This window comes from Scylla paramamosain, chromosome 15 (genome assembly GCF_035594125.1).
Source record: "Scylla paramamosain isolate STU-SP2022 chromosome 15, ASM3559412v1, whole genome shotgun sequence".
NCBI classification, from domain to species: domain Eukaryota; kingdom Metazoa; phylum Arthropoda; class Malacostraca; order Decapoda; family Portunidae; genus Scylla; species Scylla paramamosain.
Genome location: NC_087165.1, coordinates 23,318,084 through 23,342,679, shown reverse-complemented (window position 1 = coordinate 23,342,679; position 24,596 = coordinate 23,318,084). Strand labels below are relative to the sequence as shown.

General features: G+C 36.5%; 2 protein-coding genes across 8 annotated transcripts in view; one reads left to right on the top strand and one right to left on the bottom strand.

The window, feature by feature from the left end:
- LOC135107705 (PAN2-PAN3 deadenylation complex catalytic subunit PAN2-like) overlaps positions 1 to 8,049 on the bottom strand; it is a 29,724-nt gene extending 21,675 nt beyond the window's left edge. Inside the window, exons 1-7 of one of the 5 annotated variants that reach the window (XM_064017887.1) lie at positions 7,613 to 7,894; positions 7,348 to 7,440; positions 5,596 to 5,660; positions 4,186 to 4,430; positions 3,169 to 3,338; positions 2,052 to 2,181; positions 151 to 347 (exon numbers count right to left, since the gene is read on the bottom strand). In XM_064017887.1, coding sequence (XP_063873957.1) covers positions 151 to 347; positions 2,052 to 2,181; positions 3,169 to 3,338; positions 4,186 to 4,430; positions 5,596 to 5,635 — 782 coding nt within the window. In that variant the 5' untranslated portion in view covers positions 5,636 to 5,660; positions 7,348 to 7,440; positions 7,613 to 7,894. Of the gene's footprint in view, positions 1 to 150; positions 348 to 2,051; positions 2,182 to 3,168; positions 3,339 to 4,185; positions 4,431 to 5,595; positions 5,661 to 7,347; positions 7,441 to 7,608; positions 7,895 to 7,982 lie in introns of those variants that run through there. The other 4 variants (XM_064017890.1, XM_064017888.1, XM_064017886.1 and 1 more) reach the window with 4 other exon arrangements.
- A 240-nt stretch (positions 8,050 to 8,289) lies between these two features.
- LOC135107707 (probable ATP-dependent RNA helicase DDX28) lies at positions 8,290 to 24,090 on the top strand. Of its 3 annotated transcripts, XM_064017892.1 has the most exons (14): positions 8,290 to 8,636; positions 11,090 to 11,172; positions 12,358 to 12,440; positions 12,625 to 12,765; positions 13,614 to 13,760; positions 14,759 to 14,875; positions 15,082 to 15,279; positions 16,167 to 16,317; positions 17,345 to 17,451; positions 18,704 to 18,817; positions 19,273 to 19,430; positions 20,596 to 20,779; positions 22,276 to 22,428; positions 23,580 to 24,090. In XM_064017892.1, exons 3-14 carry the CDS (start codon positions 12,369 to 12,371, stop codon positions 23,697 to 23,699), a joined length of 1,662 nt encoding a protein of 553 aa, XP_063873962.1. In that variant the 5' UTR covers positions 8,290 to 8,636; positions 11,090 to 11,172; positions 12,358 to 12,368; the 3' UTR covers positions 23,700 to 24,090. The 3 variants fall into 3 exon arrangements, with proteins under 3 accessions (XP_063873962.1, XP_063873961.1, XP_063873963.1); XM_064017891.1 differs by lacking the exon at positions 8,290 to 8,636 and having other exon boundaries at positions 10,998 to 11,172; XM_064017893.1 differs by lacking the exon at positions 8,290 to 8,636 and having other exon boundaries at positions 11,114 to 11,264.
- The last annotated feature ends 506 nt before the right edge of the window (positions 24,091 to 24,596 follow it).

Genomic DNA, 24,596 nt, shown 5'->3' with positions numbered 1-24,596 from the left:
CCAAGTTAGAGATGCCATTAAACTATTTAAAAGAATTATTTGAAACCTCATGTTTTGGAAAATAACCTTCAACATTCTGGAAATCTATTACCTAAAAATATCAAATTCTTTGTTGAAGGACCTAAAAAAGTAGAGCTTTTTCAGACAGACCTGTTTGAGAAACCACATGTAGCAATGTAATTCCCTAGAACGTCGAAATCTGAGAGGCTCCCAGTGTGAGCCTGAAAGCAATGCTCCTGACGCAGTGTCCGAGGATCATGAAGGACAATTCTACCTGTGAGATCACCATGGCACACAAACCTCGGATGGTCACGCAGAATTACACAACCTTGCTCTCCAACTTGGAGCTGTGGGGCAACAAAATGAAGTTAATTAAAAATTCCTGCAATTATCTTTTGTGAGTCTTGTTTTCATTAATTTTAAATAATTTCTACTTCCTTACACAAGCCAAGGAGGAATTCACAAAAGCAAGCTACTCTGAATAAATATTAATCATGTAATGCCAGTGATATGTACAAAAATATGACAGATTTAAGTTCTTAATCTTAAGTTAACCTCATTAAATGCTGTTCACAAAATATCCTGCAACTACTGTTTTCTTAGTGAAGGAAAGAACTTCAAATATTAAATCCTTGATTTAGTTTCTGAATTGCTATGTAGATAAAAGGTGAAAATAAGAAGAGAGGAGATGCAGTGCTAACTACAGGTACCAGCACATTTACAGTATTTGGAATCTAGAGAATCTGAGATTCCAGAAATATATTTTTAGAACTGGCTAGCTTTGAATATGGTGGGCTTTAAAACAGTTCATTACTTGGTGGCTGCATTTTGATTTATATTTGTGTACCTGATGCACATCACTTGAAGCACAACAGACATATCCCTTTCTACAAATCTGTGATTATTTGTCCCAAATTGTTATGACAGTCATGGTGCAAGGCGACTTAATAATAGATGACTGATGAGGATAAGAACATAAGAAAATAAGGGAAGCTGCAAGAACCCATCAGGCCAACATGTGGCAGTCCCCGTATGAAACGTACCTACCTTTTTCCAGCTATCATCCCCATCCATAAATTTGTCTAATCTCCTTTTGAAGCTCCCTAATGTCTCAGCACTAACAATCTGATTTCTTCCCTAATGTCTCAGCACTAACAATCTGATTTCTAAGTCCATTTCATCCACTCTAGGTGATAAGGATAAGGAAACACCATGGTCAACTTTCAACTTCCAATACCTGTGCTTATATTCTTGTGGCTTCCATTCCTGATGTTAAATTGCCTTCAGATGAAGATTGGTGGATCAACAGTGATTACTCAGAGCATGCTTTTTTTTAGCTATGTAGTAAAAATCCCTTTATCCTTCATATTCATATTTATTTTTCACTGTGAACTTTTTTTTTTTATGATATGCAGCATTATACATTTCAAGAATTTTAAGTCAATTAACAAAGATCAAATAGATCCTGGTTATGGCTGCTGATGTTTATGAAGGGGCTTAAGAACAAGAGGTTGGGGGCAACAAGATGATGCATTCTTTGGCTTCACCTCTCCATGTTGACCTTTATTCAAACTCAGTGAGTTTCCTTTAAAATTTATGAATTTATATCTCATCAATACAATTTTGATCTCTTTTCCGCTGATTATTTTCAGTTTCGAACTTTTCGGATAAATGGTTTGGTACCTGTAAAATAGTTAATACTTGATTCTCATGTAAATTCTATATATGAATAAAAAATACAAATCAGTAAGAAAAAGAAGTATGCAGATTATACAGATGTACATGATGAGCCAAGGTTATAACTTGGATCAAAAGATACATCATGAATATATGCAGGAATGAGGAAGAATGTACTGCCATACTTTACCATCAGATGCCACATAGGTTCAATGGAACAGGTATCAAATGTAGATATAGATACAGATAGAAATAAACAAACACATAGGTAACACATGGAAAGATATGAAGATAGAAAAACTGAAAAGTAAATACATAGATATTTGATTAATATAATTGAGTGAAAAAGATCAAAATTAATACATTACACTTACACATCTTGTCTGTTTTCCTTGTGTGAGATCAAACTCAACCATTGATCCCTGGTGTCCTCCCAAGAGCAGGCGATGAGAAAAATTGCCACCCAACTGAAGCATGCACTGCATGTTTTCTAGTTGAGCTGATCTGCCAATATTAGATATAGTGTTACAAATAAAAACTTTCCTGCTTGCTCCTGCAATCTGAGCTGCAGAGCAAGATAAATGATAATATATAAATAAAAGGCAGATGTATACATAAAAAAAAAATCTATCTTTACACAAATATGTTCTGTACTCACATTAACACATGTCAATCTTGCTATTGACATTTACTATCTTAGGACTGCTTCCATTACTAGACATCAATTGCAATACCAGTAATAACTAAAAACACTTATGATATCAATTCACATTTTAACTTCCTGAATGACTGATTCTATCTCTGTAATTTGTAATTTCATGTAGGATAGTAACTAATCACTGTAAACTAAGCTAATATGGAAGATATTTCTAGTCATATAGTAAATTAGCCTTGTGAGAAGCTTATTACACATAGGAACACAATTATTATATAAAAATATTACATTTTTATTTATTAAGAAAAATTGTGAAAACAATTAAGATGACATTTTACTTTCCTGATAATAAAAAAAAGAGGGGATGTGCAGAAATAGATGAAGTGATGCTAAAGATGTATTTTTACCAAAAATGTTGTTTAAACACTACACTTCTCTCACACAATGACATTGATGTTGGAAAAAATAAAGTAGAACTTCTCGTGAAGAGTAAAATCCAAACATGTAACTAAAGTAGTTATTAGGTGTGATATAGAATGTGTTAGCAAACCATTAGAGGCAAAGAATACAAACATTTTCATAGAAAATGCATCATGTATTACATCATATGAATTAAATTACCTTCCTACATTACAGTGTGTAGCTACATAATGTAGGAAGGCAATCTTATTTATATGGATGCAATGCAATGTGCATTCTTCTATGAAAATACTTGAATTCTGCTCAATGGAGAACAAGATTTATTACTTAACTAAAAATAAAATCTTAATTTAAATCACAATTTCTTTATCCAAATTTAAGTTAATTACAATCACATAATATAATAAATAACTTACTGATGGGTGAAGGATGGCATTCCCTGTCTCGTACGCAGGTTGAGTGAAGTTGGGGTCAACGCAAGTATTCCTTGGTCAACTGATCTCAAGTCTCGAATTTCTTCAGTAGCATGTACTTGGAAAGATGTATATTTCATCAGGTCTGTGCTGAGGTATGAAGTAACGTGCCCCTGGAAGTACACAAACATATTATTAGACCATCAGTATTCACAACATGCTTAAGTCATTCATGAGTTCTGGGGGCATCACCTCACCCTATTACCTAAGAACCCTTGCTCTTTCACCTCCCCATCATCTCTGTACTGTAGAAAAATTTAAAGAAAATTAACAAGTATTTAAAGTAAGAATAGTGAATTAATTATCAGTATTTTCATTATGCGAGATTTATGTAGTGGTGAAAGCCAGATGCTGCATACTTTTATCTAATAATGTACTTTTGCCTAAGAGCACAGTTATATTTTCAAACATGCAAATATACAGAGTGTCTCTGAGGAGATATATATTATACTCTCAGAAATTAAAGATCAAGCCATTCTAAGTTGGAAATATCCTATGGTTAAATGCTTATAATGACATAGTTTAGAAGTTACAGGACATTTAAATACAAACACACATCAATGGTAAGTGGCTGCACACAGACCGTCTCATAATATCCAGCTGATTGCTATCGTCATATGTTGTTCCTTATGTTTTAGCTATTATTTGCCACAACAATACACTACATTCTTAAATTCAGTTATATCTTTATTTATGAAAACTTTGGTGTAATCAAGTAACATCCTCAGGATGGCAACCCCCACCATTGCTGCCCTCTCCTTCTCCCCTCCCACTCACCAACTCTCGGCACATCCAGATTAAAATGTCCTGTAACTTCTAAACCACAACGTTAAAAGCAGCTGACCATAGAATATTTCTGACTTAAAATGGCTTCATCTTTCATTTCCAAGAGTATGTGACTTTTCTCCCAGGACACCTTATATTCATATAAATAAGAATAAGACCAATGTGTGAACTTACCCCAGAATTCCCCATCCAAACTAGTTCTTCTTTCCGGTCAACTATAACAGCTGACACACCAAATCGATCCCCTCCATCAACCAACACAGACTGACTTTCCTGGAACTCCCCACCACTCATGAACTCTCCAACTTGACTGTCATGGGCAAACTCTCCTCCAGCTGAAAAAGGTTCCCCTGCTTCTCCAGGATACATTTCTGCATATGCTGAACTATCTTCACTGAATGTGTTGCTTTCATTGTATCCTGTATTGAAAGAGAACAGAAATAAAAACTTTTCAATATTTTATGTATACAAGGCTGATATTTCCCTTAAAAAGATGCATTATGAATAAGGGTGAAGCAGCCACCATAATTTAATGGAATTTTTCTTCACAAGTGATCAAAGTTTCTATCCATGATTCAAGCATTTCTTCAGTGAAATGGGATACAATGTAAAAGTTCTTAGATTCAGAGAACTGTGCAGCAAAACAATCACTTTAGTTTTGTTCTACTAAAACTGTTTAGTTTCTACTTCTGCTTTGTGACATGGGCTCCATCATACATGAACTGGAAGCAGTTATAATAATAAGGGCACCTTCACACAATGCCATCATATATTTCCAGTGCTTCACATGGAACTATTCAAGCATGGATGTGCCACCACATCTGGCAGCACACTGTTTTGATGAGGCAAGACATTTTTGTGTACATCCACAGGACTGATTGATTGAGTGATTTGATTTATGGCGCTGCAACATCACAGTCATATGGTGCCAATACAAAACTTTCAAAGCAAAAAAGATTGCAGATTGAAATACTAATATTAAAAACAAAATTATGATATGGTAAAAATGTTAAAAAATACAAACTGTGAATAGAGAAGAGGAAATGGGTTGGTATTTTAATGTGTTAACTTAAAGTGAGGGGATACTGACCCCAATGACCCAGAATTGTGCATCTGGCTTTGTTCATTTTGTAAACAAGGCATTGACTCCATTGTCCCTGATATCTGATGTTCATTATGTGCCCAAGACACCGACCCCACTGACCTAGGCCCCAAGACTCAGCATTGTTCGTTATGTGTCTTCCTCACTTGCCACAGGAAAAACTACCACACCGCCATGGTAGCACCACAAAAAAACTTCATGGCACTGTGTGAAGGAAGCCTAAAATTCATCAAAATGACCTTTAAGGACATCAAAATATCATAGCCCATTCATTGCATTACATATCTTTTATCTATCTATCTATCTATCTGACTTCTCACTCCCTCCACAGACATCACCAAGGGATCCGTCATCTAGTTCATTTAAATGTTGCAATGATAATCTGGATTTAGTTATATCAATTGAATAAAAACTGCATAAATTTAAAATAGGTGTGAATTTATTGTGTAAGTGAACCATACAAGCAACTGAAATGGACTCACCTAACATTTCATCCCCAAACTGAACTCCTGAAAAATCCATGGTTGAAGAAACAACACAGCAATATCTGAAAAATAAAATAAAATAAAATAAATAAATAAATAAATAAATAAACAAAAAAACAATAATAGTATGAAAAAAATAAACACGATCTATCTAATACAACTACAAAGTAATGATCGCTTTTTCAGTAAATTAATATAGCAAAACCATCTTACAGCTAAAAATGTCTGATTCAAGAAATGCCTAGTGAAAAATTAATGAAAAAGAAAAGTTACATGATTTCAAAATCCAAGGATTTAATTACCATATATGGAATTCAGATGAGGTATGAACGCCTGTGCAAGTAGAATGAAATGTGGAGTGGTGGAACAGGTGAAAAGAAATACAGTGGAACCTCGGTTACCGAACGTCTCCCTTTCTGAACAACTCGGTTTTCGAACAAAAATTTTAACTTACAATTGCTTTGGTTGCCGTACCATAATTCGGTTTTCGAACAAAGTTTCTTGATTTCAAATATCACAAGACATAACAAAAGCTACCATTTATTACTAATTTATAGTTCCTATAAATTGATTCCTTGTTTTTATATATTTGGGGGAGAGACACAGAAGGTAAGACAGCAATTTAATCTTTGAAATAAATTAAATGCAATCCCACTGAAGAACCTCGATGTAAACAAACAAGGTTCAGCGCTCAGTAGTCCTGAGCTTTCTGTGGCTCCCTCTGTGACCCACAATGCCATCACTACAGCACAACTGCATTTTCACAGTAGGTTTTCCCAGCAGCAAGATGTCTAAGTGTTATGATTTTATTTTGGCAGTGAGTGGGTTGCTCCTGTGTCACTATGTAAGGCTTCTCTAACTTGATCAATGACAAAGAGAATGCCAGCATGGTCTAAAGAATATTTTCTGATGAGTTCTGTATCACTAAGTTCATTCAATACATCCTTTCTGGATAAAAAATGCCTAAGCTGGAGATGGTGTAGAGCGGCCATCTTAGCAGTGGGAGCTTCGGTCATTACCTGCTAAGACACAGTGGATGGGTGTCTGAGAACAGATTAATCTGTTTTACAATGATTCCTATGGGGAAAACAGTTTCAGATTTCGAACAGCATTCAGAAACTAATTAAGTTCGAAGACCAGGGTTCCACTGTACAATGATGTGGTTTGGCCACAGTGATAGGGTGAACAGTGAAGAGAATATAAAGCTGTCCCCTTTTTAGTGAAGCAAGAAATTATTTAGTAAAAAATAAATATAGAGGGTAAGCCAGGATGCTAGAACAGTTCTAAAGTAAAGCTGGATGAATTGCACCTGGGCCCATAGCTGAAGAAGGATTCATTCGGACTAAGCAGTTGGTGCATTCAGACCACAAAGATGGAGTATTAACATACATATTCAACTGGCTCATGGTAAAAAAAAGTTCTAAGCGAAGTACTTAGGTCACATATAACACAGTGATTTGTATCTTTACCATAGCAAATTGTTCATTCCTGAGATATTCATTTTTATCAGATTTAATGTTAAGGTAGGTTCGATTTAGTTTAGGTTTAATTAGGTTAAGTTAGGTTTAGTGAATTTTTTTTTTTTTTATGAGTTTCTGTTTGTTTACATGTGTGTGGGGGGTGAGTATATAAGAAAAAAACATTTGGTTACTAGATTCATTCAAAGCACATCATAATCTACCAGAAAAAAAAATGTAGTCTCGTCTGAAAAAAAAAAAATGTTAGAAAGGTGAAAGAATATAAATTTACCAAAGCTGGTGTATTCACACTAGGCTGGCGGTGCATTTGGTCTGACGCATTAGGTCCAGTACCCAAACCCCGGATTCTCACCAGGCCCCCAAGCTTGTTCAGGATAAGGAAACAAAAAAAGATAGCAAAAAAGTGAAATTAATTTGCCAAATCAAACCCCTCAGTCGCCAAGAGCAAAACAGACTGTCAGAAGGCAAGTGGACCACTCAAAAAGTCGTAATCAAATAGCAAGGCTGTTGACCACAGCCATCCTTCACTTACTTACTTTGTCAAACCTTCCTATGTAGCAGATAACTTCAGCACTTCATGTCAAAAGAAATGAAGGAGCAAGCATCGCCGACTGTTACAATAAAGTCGCTAATCAAATCCTGTGTGTCTATCCTCACCTCGCCAAACAACAAGTTCGCCTGACTTGGGTTCGGCTCCAGGATTGGCGAGAAAGCCTCCTTGATTCGGCCCGGTGTTGTGTCAAGTCGCTCCCAGGTCAAAAGCTCTCCCGGGAACAATTTGAACCCGGAACAGGACCAAAATATCTCCCAGTCCAAATTGTTCCCTGGAGTAAAAATGCTTTCATCGCATCTCACCATTTTTCAAGCATTTATATACCACGTTAGAGTTTTGCTGATACTACGTACGTGCATGTTGGTTACTTATAAGCAGTGGCGGCTCGTCAATAGGGACTGCGAGACTGCAGCCCCCACCCCCCCAGTGGATTTCTAGGATTCACGAAAATAATGTTAATTTATTTATGTTTGACTATCATTCACATGGAAACACCAATTCTCATATGTTTATATGAAAAAAAAATGCTGCAAAACAATGAGGAAGTACGGAAATTATTTACTATTTAATGATACGAAAGCGGGGAGAAATAGAGGGAGGCTTCCCGGGCGGAAAGGCGAGTGTGGAGTGCTGCCTGACAAGTTGACGTCAGTGTGTAGCGTATAAAGGTGGTGTTAGTACGGGTCTGTTTCAACTCCCAGCCTGACAGACTTTGTGTTTTTTTTTTTTTTTGTGTGTGTGTATGTGTGTAACCACACCTACACAGTGGCTGCCAAGGCTTACCCATGAGTTAAACCTTCTTTAGTTGGTAATGATGAAGGCGTGGGGCTCTAGCAGTGGACACCAGAAGGCAGCAGTGGGTACCAGAAGGCAGCAGTGGGTGAAAACAAGCAAAATAAAGAGAAGTTTGGCTGTGAGAAGGTGCTAGACAGCCAGCCATAGTGACGAGGAGGCAGGAAGATAGGTCACCACCACCACCACCACCATCACCACCACAGGGAAGTAAGGTCAGGAAGTGTTAGAATAAATTTAGGTAACTTAACGTAACTTTTTAATGAATAACTGAACAATCCACGGTTTTAACTCATTTTAACGCATTTCATCTAACCTCCAGCACAATATATCCCTGTGTCAGCCTCGTCTCGTTATTAAAAACCGTAAAATTTAACTTAATGAAAATGTAAACAATCTGGGTTGTCTCTATTAATCAGCCATTACCAATCTTATTCGTGAGTGTTTTAAACCAATACTGTCGCAAAGCGGAGCCACATGACCAAGCTTTAATATCCGCTCGTTAGATATACCTGCCATTACTTAGTTTAAGTTTGGGAAGGGTTTAAATGAGTGAGAAGGGTTGGTCGTCCCCTCCACTGGCCTCCCCCACCGCCATCTTGGATAAGGCTCCCCAGCCCCCTCCGGTTCCAATATTTTTTTTTATTTCCTAAGTATTTTATTTCGGCTTGTAGCTAAGATTTTATGGTTTGTAAAAATATTTCGTTGTTTTTTAAGTTATTTGAGCGCGTGTGTTGCGTGAAAAGTGGTGATTTTTGGCGTTGTTTTTGTGTAAATAAGAGGGCCGTTTTCGGCGTATTTTTTTACGGTCCCAAAACTAAATGTTTTATTTCAGCCTGTACTAAGTTCTTATTGGTTTTAAAAAATAGTTGGTGTTTTTTTAAGTGTGTTGCCGTCCCGCTCAGTGAAATGCGTGCACCGTACACTTGTTTTTATTCGTGTTCAACTTCCAATAATATTGAATTTTTTTTCGGTAGATTTTTTTATTTGTGCTTGTAGCCCACTTTAAATGGTTTTAGAAAATAGTTCAGATTTTTTAAAGTATTTTCCGTTATGTTTAAGCCAGAATGGGTGGACATTTGAACGATTTTAAATTGGGTGAAGGTTCCAACAGTTTCCAGATACTTCTTTTTAAATATCTTTAATACTACTGCATTTTGAAATGTGTTGTTATTTGTGGCACTAGTAAAAATGTGTGGCAAGTCTGAATTTATAAAGCATTCCTGTCTAGCTGCGTTTTTTAGAGGGGTCATTTTCAAAATGAAATACGTACGTACGTAAATAGCGGTTGCTGTGACGTCATCAACCCCCCAGCCGTCACTTCACAAGCCCCCAGCCGTGACGTCATGAGAGTGGTACCTTCCCTAACTCCCTTCCAGTCCCTCCCAGTAAATATTCAGTGTTTTTTTTCAAGGTATTTCAAGGTGTGTGTGTGTGTGTGTGTGTGTGTGTTGCCTTATTTTTCGTTGTACAGATGGTGATGCAGTGTGTGATGTTTTGTCTTTCGTTGTACAGATTGTTATGCAGTGTGTGTGTGTGTGTTGCCTTATCTTTCGTTGTGCAGATGGTGATGCAGTGTGTGTTGCTTTGTCTTTCGTTGTACAGATTGTTATGCAGTGTGTGTGTGTGTGTGTGTGTGTGTGTGTGTGTGTTGCCTTATCTTTCGTTGTACAGATGGTGATGTAGTGTGTGTGTGTGTGTGTGTGTGTGTTGCCTTGTCTTACGTTGTACAGATGCTTATGCAGTGTGTGTGTGTGTGTGTGTATGTGTGTGTGTGTTGCCTTGTCTTTCGTTGTACAAATGATTATGCAGTGTGTGTGTTGCCTTATCTTTCGTTGTACAGATGGTGATGCAGTGTGTGTGTGTGTGTGTGTGTGTGTGTGTGTGTGTTGCCTTGTCTTACGTTGTACAGATGCTCCCTTCCAGTCCCTCCCAGTAAATATTCAGTGTTTTTTTCAAGGTATTTCAAGGTGTGTGTGTGTGTGTGTGTGTGTGTGTGTGTGTGTGTGTGTGTGTGTGTTGCCTTATTTTTCGTTGTACAGATGGTGATGCAGTGTGTGTTGCTTTGTCTTTCGTTGTACAAATTGGTATGCAGTGTGTGTGTGTGTGTGTGTGTGTGTGTGTGTGTGTGTGTGTGTGTGTGTGTGTGTGTTGCCTTATCTTTCGTTGCACAGATGGTGATGCAGTGTGTGTGTGTGTGTGTGTGTTGCCTTGTCTTACGTTGTACAGATGCTTATGCAGTGTGTGTGTGTGTGTGTGTGTGTGTGTGTGTGTGTGTGTGTGTGTGTGTGTGTTGCCTTGTCTTTCGTTGTACAGATGCTTATGCAGTGTGTGTGTGTGTGTGTGTGTGTGTGTTGCCTTGTTTTTCGTTGTACATATGCTTATGCAGTGTGTGTGTGTGTGTGTGTGTGTGTGTTGCCTTGTCTTTCGCTGTACATATGATTATGCAGTGTGTGTGTGTGTTGTCTGGTCTTTCGTTGTATATATGCTTATGCAGTGTGTGTGTGTGTGTGTGTGTGTTGTGTCGGTCTTATTTTCGACGGTCTTATTTTGAGACGAATTAATTGATTAAAAACATAAAAAAAAGTTTCTAGAGAGAATGTGGCGTGCCAGATGTAGGCTATTGTGTAGAGGCTATTGTTCGCTTTTTTCTGCTTGTCTTCTACAGGAGTTGCCGAGGTTCAGGAGTGATCCCGTTGCAACAAGATCAAGATCAAGGACGTCAACAAAATCCACGCTGCTCTACACACGGTATTTTGATCATTAAATCAAACAGTTTGCATGAAGTGATAGCATATCTTGGTACTAGTGGAGACGTGGAGTCCCTGGGCAACATTCGGCAGGTCTGAGTTCCCAGCTGTGTATTTTCCTTGGTGTTACCAGGTCAGGCAAGGAGTTTACACTAGCTATGGAAACTGCTAGTGTAAACGGCCTTTTTGTGTTGATCATTACTGAAAAAAAAACAGTTGTTACATTATATATTTTTCCTGTACATAGTGTATATATTATTCTTACTTGTTATCAATCAGGAAAACTCCCAGAAACAGAAAAAAAAATCGTAGAAAACTACATTTTTTTTTTTTTGTGGGAAAGGTAAATTAAATTATGCAACAATCATGAGTAACTGCTTAAGACCATTCACAGCATCTCTTTCATTCATTAACAGATTACTGTCAAAACACAGGTGGTGAGGTGGACTCTTCAACATATTTGGCAAAATATTATTCTTTTAACAGTGCATATCACTACAGAATAATATGAATGTTGGAAGGAATAACCTGGAGCTCTTATGAATAGTTAATTCATAATGTGTAATGATGGAGATTCACTGTTGATACAGTTATGAAAAATACAGTTATTATGTATCATAATGGAGACACAACTACATATGGCAGAATGACCTGTTTAATCTATACATCTTGTCATAAAATGTAGCCTTCTCCCCATCTTTGCCATAAAATCCATTTTATTCAGGAGAAAAATTCTTCCATTACATATCATAAGTTTTAAATTACATTATTTTCTCCATTCTGTGAGAATAAGATTCTCACATAATTTTTTTACTTGAACTTTAATTTTGTCATTTATCATTAACTTCATTAAAACTTTTCAACATATTCAAGTTATTATCATTCTGCTTTCCAGTTGTGTAAAGGCCAGTCATACGACTTGAAATAAGTGAAACACAAAATATAAGTAGAAATTAATTAGTAATGCATTAAAATTTAACAGAATAAAGTAGTGTCATATTAAACTATACATAGAAGAATGGAGTTGTCTGAAAATTTACCTTCCATTCAAATTTGTCCAGATTTAAAGACAGAAGATAAAAGATCAGCATTGCATTTTTTTTTAGGAGTAGGGGGGATTAAATGATGATTAATTTTTGTTTGTGTAGACATAAGGTTCAAATGATGCAAGTTGATTTCTCTCTAGCAAAGTGTACCATGTTGCAACCTCGTATACCAAGAGTGGCATCCCAAAGCTTGCAAGTCCTGCATCCACTGTATGGGCTGCAGGTTAGTGAAGTTTCCTTTTTTTTTTTTTTCCAGTAATGTGAAGTACTGATAGCACAGGTGAAGAATATTTGTTGGTAGCTGTTAGCTACCATATCATAAATAACATTTAAAACACTTTCTCTTTGATATATTTTGGTCTGTACATATTTTGGCATTACTTCATTTATATATTTTAAAATTTCAGATAAGATGCATATCTCAGAATGAGTTTTCTGTGATAAAAATACCTGTGGCAATGCAAATGAGGCTAAAAAGAGAGAAACTGAAGGAGAGGAGAACAGAGAGAGAACAACAGATGCAGAGGTCAAGAATGGGCAATCAGAAAGTGGGTAAATTTTTGTCTGACTTAAGTAGGATTTGCTAACATGATAGATTGGATTTTTAAGGAAGGTGTGCTCATCCAATCCTAAAATCATTTTAGATACTTCACAGAGTTTCATGATGTTTAGTAACTAATACTTTGTTATGGTATGAATGATGCTTGGTAAATATCTAGTTCTTAGATATTCTAAATTTTCACCCTCAGACTCTAAGACATAGACCACTTGGAAAATTAAAAGGAGTATGGAAGTAATTAGATATTCTAAGATTGAATAAAACAAGACCAGAATATGTAGACCAGTCAGAAAACAAGAGCATTAGTCAGTGCAAAATTACTATTATAGACTTGGTAAAACAGTATAGAGGAATCTTTTTTTATTTGCATTTTAGGGTAATTGCTTATTGAAGTCAAGATCTACTCTGTCTCTGTACCAGGCTGACATGACCCATGAACAAGGGTAGCTGAGGCAAGGCGTCTGTGTGGATGCATACAGGTGGATGCCTTATCTTAGCTATCTCCCTTCATAGCAGATGTCAGCTTGGGGTTTAGTTGCAGATACTGATTTACACAAAAAATAACTCATCGGAGAAAAAAAAAGAAAAAAAAAAGAAAGGATACAACCCACAAAACAAGATTTTAGTGCCCTTTTGCAATACATATTTAGGTTGGTTCTCTGCTTCATCCTTTCCACAGTGTTTCTTATGATACATATCTTCATAATAGTGAAGTAAAGACTCAACAAGAAATTTTAGTACATAAATCAGTAGAAAAGAAGAATGTACTCTTATACAATGAACCTTAAGAATAAACTGTTAATTATTCAGTATCCCTTGAATTTGTTGTTATTCCAGATTCCTATAATAACCTGTAGAAGGACTGGGTTTAACCATTACTGGGGGCAGAGCTATAGTAAGTTTGCTGCTGTTCCCTTGGCCTCCAAGGGTTGGCTACATAAGAAGGCAGCAGGGGACTTCTTCACCATTAACAGCCATGGCTCAGTAAGTTGTGCTTTTATTTGCTGCTCTTGATTTTTGTTCATCATTGTCATGTTCCCATGATGAAGGCACACTTAGTTAGTTGGTCGTTTATTTACAAATTGGTTGGTTGATCAAGTTAAGGTGCTACAAAACAGTCTGAGGTCTTGTTTACAATATTGCTGTTGCTTTTTTCAGGTTCATATTCTGTGCCAGTTTTCTCACTTATGTGCTTTCAGGAAAAAAACTAGTATCACCACCCCAAAATGTTTGACAACACCTTACATGGTATCAAGAGACAGTTAAAGGTATATGCTCAGATTACAGCAAAACAACTAAAAAAAAAAAAAACATTTTGGGGCGGCCCACCACCAAGTTTGTGGTGAGGCACATCCTTGTGTCCCTCATCACTCCATTTCTTCACCAACCCACTCACAATCTTTTCATTGTCAATAGTTATGCAGCATTTTTTTCAATTTGTTTCACCATTCTAGTGAAATTCACTAGAAAATAACTTTCCCTTATGTCATTACTCTGTGCTTTCAAAAACATATAAGGGGCTAACCTAAGTTGTCATGTAGTTATTTTCTCCTGGCAGATTTTTTTTCATACCGAGAAGGGGCAAATTGCCAGTTTGTGCAATGTGACACTCATGTTGGCGGGAGTTCAAATCGTGAATGTTGCTGACTGTAGTTCTTTATGTGGAAGTGTGTAAATGAACCAGACACCAGGTGTAGTGATAAGTGTTAAGAGACATACTGCTCAGACTGGCTGAATCTCAAAATAGTCATTGGCAGCAGCAAATGGTTCATCTTACCTTAATTTCATCTTTGAGCATAACAATATATCAACTCAGACATTAGTATATATTTTATGAATTAGTTATACTGAGTTTTTGTTCATTGCCCAGTGGAATTGTATCTATGAAAAGTTTATTTGATTCAGTATTATTATTATTATTTATTATTATTATTATTATTATTATTATTATTATTATTATTATTATTATTATTGTTTTCCAGAATCCAGCATTTGAAGATGAAAGTGACATTGAGGAAGACTTTGCCTCCCTTGGGCTTGATGGTGATATTGTCACTCAGTTGCACAATATGGGGATTGAGAAGCCAACAAATATACAAGTAATTTCTTTGCTTACAGTTGTACTGTCTAGTTCTCATGAAATATCATTATGTTAGCAGTGCATAGTTGTGTTTATGTGCAGAAATGTGTTGACATATTGGAAATTCTCTGTTGTTAGAACTTTATGGAGTAAGTTGTACAATTTTGGAGTCGGTAGAGAAGATTTCTTGGTTATGGAAATATAATTATTTTCATATGTTTCCAGTCTCTGGCAATTCCCCACGTGTTGGAGGGAAAAAACACACTCATCTCTGCTGAAACGGGGAATGGAAAAACACTGGCATTTATTGGTCCAATGCTGCAACAAATAAAAGAGAGGAATGCAGTGCTCTCAGAACTGCCAATGAATTCCCCATTAGGCCTTGTCATAGTGCCTGGGAAAGAACTGGCAGCACAGATTCATGTAAGTCCATCTACCTGCTCCACTCCTTCTTGTAATTTCTGCTAAGTGGGTAGGGAGATGAAAAAAATAATGTCATGTAAAATCTGTGGTTTTACAGAATTTTACACTTCAGAACAAAGTACAATAAGAGTGGAAAAGCCACATACTGTGCCATCTTCTCCACCTAGTGCATCTTACTTTGTGATGCACTCTTAACTCTGTGGTGCAGACTACTAACTGTTATCATGTATAGCCATATTCTATATTGTTAATTTAAAGAATATAGCAAGTTTCAGATGGGTTGATTAAACTATTAGAGGAGAAGATTATTCTCGAAGTGTCTCCATGTACTTCAACACTGAATGTGTTATAGCTTTAATTTGAGGTTCCTTTTTATTTATTTATTTATTTTTATTTATTTTTTTATTTTTTTATCCCTTAGGAAGATAACCATGACAGAGAAACCAACAACAAATAGTGTCTAGCGCAAGGGCCTAGTCTGCCATGTCCAGTGTCAAAAATCACCATGCACTATAGTCTTACAAGAATCAAACTTTGTATATTCTCATAAGAGGACCATGTGTTCTCAAAGGAAAAGGGAAATATCAAATGTTAAATTCAAGTGTGTATTGCTTGTTGGTATCTTTTTTATTTTCTATGTTTTATAAGCCTGGCATAAAGCTTTCTGTTCCTATGTGTATATTCTTGTATTTCTCTCTCTCTCTCTCTCTCTCTCTCTCTCTCTCTCTCTCTCTCTCTCTCTCTCTCTCTCTCTCTCTCTCTCTCTCTCTCTCTCTCTCTCTCCATGTATGGTTAGTAGAAATGTTGGAGATTTAGGAATTATTTAAATATGCAAACCACTCCTGTTGAAATATCATTGATTATAGCCTTCTTGTTGCCATCCCTAGAGAGTTGCATCACAAATAGGAAGGAGTCTTGGGATTAAAGTGAAGCTGATTACTGGAGGAGGAACTAAGCAGAGAATGTTGAGCCCACCCATGTCTCGAGTAGAGCTGCTGGTGGCAAGCTTTGGTGCTCTGTCAAAGCTTACTACAGTTGGTAAGATTAGTGCTCTTTTTTTTTAATTATGTAAGAAGCAGAAATTTTATTTATTTCATTGGAGTAGGCAACTAGATATTTGGTTGTAAGGCACTCCCATAATGGTACATACTAGAAGTCTGTGTTGTAAGTTTGTCTTTAATCTGTTTTGTTCATTCCTTTTTGTATTCCATTAACACAAGAAAGAAAACAGTTTCAACACTACTTTTTTTAAACAAGACATATAATTTTTAATTTTACACTATAAACACATCATACACCTATGCAATTAGTACATAATGAAAATACATTAGCCTTGGAGTTCCCTTCTGGGGAGAGAACCACAAAGATCAAAGTGTCTGCACAACAAGGACAATTGGTCTCCTGATACTACTACTTTTAACTTTCTGTCAGTTTATGTACTATTCTTAGATTTAGTCTCCCTATATGGAATATGCCCTCTCCTCAAAACCTTACTATCTCATTCTTTCTAAGACACAGGTATTTAAGATTGCTGACAGTGATACTGTTTATATTTTCTATTTTTATGTCCTCATTTTCATACAGAAGTAGCTGTTGTGTGTAAGTGGCATCACTTACTTAATTATCTTTGTTATTCCATGTCCTTGTCTTTCACACATCACTGTTACCACTATTATACTGCCCTGTAACATGTTCTTTATCTCCAGTACTACTACTCGTTCTTCTACCTGTTCATACTCTATAGAACCTACAACTCTCCAGCTTTTTAAGACTCAGATGCAAGTCACTTTTACTTAATATTCAGGTACAGTTCATTCTCAGTCCAACATTCATGTAAGATGCTTGTCAGCTATTATACTCTCTCTCTCTCTCTCTCTCTCTCTCTCTCTCTCTCTCTCTCTCTCTCTCTCTCTCTCTCTCTCTCTCTCTCTCTCTCTCTCTCTCTCTCTCTCTCTCTCTCATATCTGTGCATTTCATTATAAGTTTTTGGTTTTCCTATGTTACATAAACACCATAAGAGGTGTAGATGAGAGTACAAAAGGTTGAAGTTTGATCTCTTTTACAGGGGTGTACAACATGAACCACTTGACTCACATCACCTTGGATGAGGCTGACACATTGCTTGATGACTCTTTCAATGAGCAAGTAACCCGCTTTATGACCAAGCATCCGGTAAGAGGCATGCCACAGCATATCACTTTTGCAGAAATATCTCTCTTTAACTCTTTGTTTATGGTGGTGTAAAATTTGTATTTGATTCTCGAACATTTAATTGGTAACTTAATTATGAGATAACCCGATGTTAAACAGAAAGATGATGGTGATGATGTTTTTTACTCATCACTGTGTAATGTGTAACTTAAGTTAGCCCCTCATATGATTTTGAAAGCACAGAATAACAGATTCAGTGGCATACTGACAAAAGAGAAAGTTATCTTTTGTCACTGCTTGCTTTGGCTAACAAAATGGTTGCGTTTGTTTTAAACAAAATGTTCTACTGAGGTGATGTTCAATAGCTGGAAAATATACAAGCCACACTTACATAGTACAAGTGTTAGAGTTTCACTAGAATGGTGAAATAAATAGAAAAAAATAAGCCATATTCTTAACTATTGCAGTGAAATAACTGAATGCATTGATGAAGAAATGGCATGATGAGGGACACAAGGCTGTGCCACATCACAAATATGGTGGTGGGCCACCCCATAATACTTGTTTTTTTAGTTATTTTGGCGTAGGCTGAGGATATACCTTTGACTGTCTCTTGATACCATGTAAGGTGCTGTCAAACATTTTAAGGTGGCCCACCACCATACTTGTGGTGAGGCACATCCTCATGTCTGTCATTATGCCATTTCTTCTCCAGTGCACTCAGTCTTTTCACCGCAATATGGCATATTTTTACCATTTATTTCACTGTTCTAGTGAAACTCTTAACACTTGCACTATGTAATTGTGACATGTATATTTTCCAGGCACTACACATCACCTCAGTAGAACACTTTGTTTAAAAGAAACAAAGGTATCTGTTTTGCTAGCCAAAGCAAGGAATGGCCACAAAAGTTTCAGGTGGTAGTGCATCTAAGTACAATGCAAAAAGTGCCAGATTTGAATCCTGGTCACAATTAGGATTTTTCTGGGACAATTGCCCCTCTTAGGTTCAGCCAGCCTTAAATGGCACAGGTCAGCAGTGACTGGGAAGGTTAAAGGTGGCGAAGAAAAGAAGTGATCATCCTACTCACCCTATTCCATATGCCGAGGCCCTGGATTGGTCAGCAATACCTACCCATTGCCTACATTCCATGAATACAGCACTTCATTTACTTTTTTTTTTACATTCTCATTATATTAAACCTGTCCTCTTACCTGTTAATCCTGGGAGTATAATAGGATTCCCTTAGAAAAGTTGTATATTTTCCACCAGATACAAGGTGCAGGAGAGAGCCAGTATCCAGAAGCCTTGTCTGGGGCCCAGCTTACCTTAGTGGCTGCCACAACACCAAGAGACTTGACTAAAATCCTTGAACCCATTGTGAATGTGAGTTGAGATATATTATTGATTAAACATTTTTAGATTTAGGGGATCTAGATGATATAATAATGATAATTTTCAACAACTACAGCATTGGAAGAAGGCTTAGCCATTTTAGTACCAAAAGTAATAATATAACATGGGTTTTGACAAAACTATAGTAGATACACCAAGTACCATGAACTGAGGTAGAGGAGGAAAGTGGAACTGTTAGGAGGAGAGGATACATGCATGACAGTTGTGATCAATAGTTTAGATACTTAAGATGTATAAGTAAATGATTGCTTTGTTGAGGATGGTGTGGAGTATCATCCAAATGGGTAAATGTTAATTGTATATAGATGAAGTTCTTTTGTTAAGAGGAGCTAAAAGATTTTGTTGGTCCCTTTCCTAGTTTTGAAATTCATGTTTTTTTTTTTTTTTTTTTTTTTTTTTTTTTTTTTTTTTTTTTTTTTGTGAAGCCTGACTCTGTGGTGCGTGTCTCCACGCCTTACCTGAACCATCTCATGCGCCACGTGCCCCAGCGCTTCTTTAGGGTCAACAAGAATACCAAAGTGGAGAAACTTATGGAATTAGTAAAGAATGATTCAAAAAAGGGGAGTCCTGTGATTATATTCAGGTAAGCAGAGGTGTCTGACTATCTCATATGTTATATATGTGTATTTATGTTTTTGTGTCCTTTCTCAGTTTCAACATATAACAGTGCATAAAATTTCACAGTATCTTAGCTTGTGAATCTGTAGAAATCCAAAAAATATTAGATTATTGTTGCATTAAAAGCATTTGACCATAGAATATTTTCAACTTAGAATGACTCAATCTTTTACTTATGAGAATGCATGACTTTCCTTCTGGGACACCGTGTTTGTGTGTGTGTGTGTGTGTGTGTGTGTGTGTGTGTGTGTGTGTGTGTGTGTGTGTGTGTATACTTACATGATTTTGTCAATGATCTGCTCCTTAGGTATGATGATTCATGCACCCTAACCAATCACACACTACTTTTGACCTTTCGACCAATCTGACACTACATATGACCCTTCAGAAAATATCTTTGACCAATCAGAAATTAAGACAAGTTTCAAGGCAGAGTGTATGTAGACATTGCTACATTTCCATTGGTTGACCTTTTTTCCTTGGTAATTTACTTTCCCTTTCAGGCTCCACTTTCCCTTTTCCTCTGCCTCCTTCATACAGTACTCCACGTTAATCTTCTTTTTCTCGTAGTAGTGACCTGCTTCGTGTTTGTTGTTTTGGCTATGGGATCTTGTGCTATTCCCTTCTTCATGTTGTTCTGGCCTCTTGTTTTGCTCTTTCCGGTTCCCTAGTCCTGGATATCTCATGGGAAGGTGTAAATTACTCGTCTTGAGGGGACCGGCTTGCTGTTTATCTGCTCCTCAATTATTCTATTTTCTTCTTTATTCTCTTCTTTTCTCCTTTTTTTCTTTCTTCTCTCTTCTTTCTTGTTTCTTGTTTCTTGTTTCTTCATTATGTAATATACTGCTGCATTCAGGGTTACAAAACCATTCATGTAAAAAAAATGGTGTTTTCATTAATTTCACTTAAGTGGTTACTTTTTCCTTTGAATTGAAATTCTCATTCTTTTTCTTCATTGTTATTATGTACTTATCTATGAAAAATGGCTTCTTGTATGAAAAATTTTATATGATTTTCTTTTTTGTCTAATTATCTTTACCACTTTTTATGATAGCAATGGAAAAAAAGGACAAAGGTAAATATTGTTTGTGATGCTCCTTCAACATTCATTTTTCTTTTTTTTAAACCAGCAACAACAGTAAGACATCTGACTGGCTGGCCTTGCTCCTCAATGATAATGGTGTGTCCTGTGCTAACCTGAATGGGGCCATGTCTTCTGCACTCAGACAAAAGCATTATGAGGCTTTCATGTCAGGGGAGGTGAAAGCTCTCTCCTGCACTGATCTCACATCTCGTGGCCTTGATACATGTAAGGTAGGTAATCAGAAACAATCATTTGAAGATCAATGCTGTGATAATTATTACTGTTACCCTTATTAACTTGACCTGATTTTCCATGCTGAGTTATAAAGAAGGAATTTAGACCTGAAAAGTAAAAAGAATCAAAAGTATATAATGGTTGCCAGTGAACTGTATCGTATGAATTACTTCATTTAGGTTTATAGTCACCAAAACATTCCTGTCTATATGTAGTGAATTTGTAGCACAAAAATGGTGCTGTATAAAAGTTCTATGATGTTGCTTTGAAAAAGAGATACGTAAGTGATCAGTTTGACCATCATCTTTGTAATATATCACAGGATACACTGAGTGCTGGGTTATAGGTTTATGATTGATGTCATCGTTTTGTCATTTCCACTAGCTGAAGGACCTGTTCTATCCGTATCATTAACAGAGCTTGTTATGTCTGTTTGTTTGTTGTCAGAGCCACAGCACAAGATCATTTTTCAGAAAAAAAAAACATCATTGAATGGAGAAAGTTTGAAAACTTGTATTTGAATATAACAAAATTCCAAAATTTATGATTAATTAAAAGACATTGGCCAAAAGTATAACTTGAGGGCAGCTATTTGGCTGGCAAGGTGTCTTGTCTTAAGCCTTGGCTAGAGAAGTTTTCTCGTTTGTTTTTTATTTTTTGTCTGTATCACCAACAGTAACTAAGATGGTAATAGACTTAAAGCATGACAATTTAACTTTATTGCAAGTAAAATCAAGGAGAGAAAGTCCTGAGAGTGGGATGGTATTACCAGTGCCACTCTGACAAATGTCTCCATAAATGGAATGTGTCTGGTCTGAATCATAGGGTACTTTACAGGCATGGTGATACCATTGCATGCATAGCAGAGGGAAGAGACTTGGTTGTGACAGTAACAAAAAATTGTAACTTCATTTTGAGATGATCTGCCATGATAGTGTTCATTGCCATCAGATCTAGTAACATTAAAGCATCCAGCAGTGTTAAGAAAGAGAGGAAAGTAAGACTGGCTGTTGAAAATATGTTATGATATGAAACAAAAGTGGAAGAATAAAGAAATTATATAGCAGGTGAGAAAGAAAGATGGGTTGTGATTGAGTACCGGTATATCATTGGAGTAATAAGTATAGTTGGATTGCTTATTTATTTATTTATTTATTTATTTACTTATGTTTGTTTTTGTGAGAAAAAGATGAGAATCATTAGGTGAAGCATGATGATAATACACAAAATCAATGTTCATGGCTTTCATAGACTGAAAAAAATCTCAATTTTGTAGAAACATTTAATTTTGAGAACATTGAAAACAGGGTTGGTATCATGATATATATTTGAGTATCTTGAGATTAATTATCTGTCTTTGGCCATTTCTTGTTATGTTTCTCTGTTAACCTATCCGAGTGTTGCTGGATGAGAAGTAATATGTAATGAGATAATAATTTAGTTTTCTCTTGTGTCTTTCTTATTTCTACTCCTGTTCTGTGATTCACTCCAGGTGTCTCATGTGATCAACTATGATTTCCCAAATTACATTGCTGACTACATTCACCGGTGTGGACGCACAGGACGAGTTGGTGGTACCAGTGCCTCCCTTGTCACCAGCCTGGTCCATAAGCCGTGGGAAGTGGAGCTGGTTCAAAAGATTGAGGTAAGAGGGACTCAGCAGTCTTGAGGTGAAGGCATAATGTATAGAATATGATGCAGCAGCAGGTGGGATGGGTATAATGACCTGGGTGGTGTCATGTGATACGGAGAATGTGACGTAAAGTTATGGTCTGCAGTAGGGATTTACACAGTTGAACCTTGGTTCATGAGTGCCTCACATCATGAACAAATTGATTCACGAACTAGTTTTGTGAATGTATTTTAGCATGGTTCATGAATGATACTTTGGAGTACAAACAAATATTACCCACAATCCATGGAACCTCATGCTCAGTTGTGCATTTGCGTGCTTTGCATAAACATTGTTCATGAGTGATGTGTTCAAAAACTTTAATTGTTTTTCTTTTTCCCTTTTTGTGTTATTCTAGCCCCCATTATGTCATCTAAGAAGGAGAAAAGTGTTAGATGTCACCACTGGCTCAGTCTTTGGCCCAAAGAGCCTGGATTATTCCTTCTATTATTGTGAACTACAGTACCTTACCAGTAACGAACACATTTTGGGAGAGGGTGGGTTGCTAAAGATGAAAATTCACTATATCCAGAGAGAGAGAGAGAGAGAGAGAGAGAGAGAGAGAGAGAGTTGTAGCTGTATGTGTCAGCCAGTGACCTTGACAAATGCTGATGATGCTCTCTCTCTCTCTCTCTCTCTCTCTCTCTCTCTCTCTCTCTCTCTCTCTCTCTCTCTCTCTCTCTCTCTCTCTCTGTTATGGAATATTTGAGGTAATTGCAGTGTGTACTGGCTATTTTATGTGGTTGTAAGGCATGAGTACTAAATGTGAGGTCAAAGAAAAGGATAGGGATGCTGAAAAGAGTGGTGAAGAGCAGGGCCAGATAAATGTGTAGAAATCACTGGAGCTTGCTGGAAAGAGCAGATCAGTGACTGCTGAATTGTTATGATATGGTTATATAGAGAGAAAGGAGATGACAATTTAATTTAATTAACATTAAATTTCTTTGTAATTGTAAAAGTTTAAATTTGCAATTTTTGTTATAAACTTTATTGTTAATGTCTCTGAGCATTATACTTTTTATGTGCCATTACTTGACTGGAGGGAAGATCAGTTGTATGAAAATTTAGATTCTTCTGTCATGACTGTATGTGAGATGCATGTCAGTATTACTTTTTTATTTCAGTATGCAGTCAAGAAGAGAGAAGAATTCCACAATGTAAATGCCAATATTAAGAGGATACTCACAACCAGACACCAGAGAGAGGAGTTAAAGCATTTGAAAGCTTTAGCGCACAAAGGTTGAAAAGCATTGTACCAAGGGAGGAAGTATATAATTTAAGCTATGTTAGGAGCATACAAAGGTAAACAAAAAAAGTGAATGCCATAACATATTTTACAGCTGTGATGTGTAATCTCACTGAATTTGAAGATTAAGTATAAATAGTGTATATAATACTTAAAAGTTGATTTCAAGTGACAATTTTTTTGTAATAATATCTTAAAAAGAAGAGGTTAATTATTATCTTATATGTAATATACTGTATAATAATATATTGTATATAATATTCATAAGTTAATTTTGAGTAACAGTTTTTGTTATTCCACATGTTAAAAAGAGACAATCATCTCTTAATCTTTTATTTATGTCCACCAGTGTATTACTTGCAATTATACATATTGTTCTTGAGTGGCTATTGGTAGTTTCCTCAGGCCTTGCTGATGGGAGAAAGTCATAGCATGATAAAAGTCTGTTTATTTGTTTTGCTCTTCCCTGCCTGCAGATCTTCCTTGCTTTAAAGTAAGCTAGGAGGTGTGGGCTAGTCTAAGAGGCCTTTGTTGCATGTCTGAGTGGAAGGTGAGGGAGCCTGTGTGGCTTTGGTGTGTCATCCTCCCTCCGGTGAGAAGTTTAGCTGTGTCATGGAGCGGCCTTGGACTGCAGGATGCAAGGATGGGTTCCAGTATTTCACCAAGTAAGATAATTGGTTTGCTCCATATATGTAGTGTGTGTTTCAGAATATAGTTGGTAAGAATAGTTTTTCTAAGGTAAATTAGTGTGTGTGTGTGTGTACATGAGAGAGAGAGAGAGAGAGAGAGAGAGAGAGAGAGAGAGAGAGAGAGAGAGAGAGAGAGAGAGAGAGAGAGAGAGAGAGAGATCTATTGATTTAATATTCATACAACTCTATGAAATGTTTTGATTATG

Bases quoted from the DNA above. Each gene is read 5' to 3' on its own strand.
- LOC135107707 (XM_064017892.1), top strand. From the start codon at position 12,369: ATGTTGCAACCTCGTATACCAAGAGTGGCATCCCAAAGCTTGCAAGTC. The intron at 16,318-17,344 runs GTAAGATTAGTG...TCTCTTTTACAG, and splicing joins GTCAAAGCTTACTACAGTTG to GGGTGTACAACATGAACCAC. The intron at 19,431-20,595 runs GTAAGCAGAGGT...TTTTTAAACCAG, and splicing joins AGTCCTGTGATTATATTCAG to CAACAACAGTAAGACATCTG.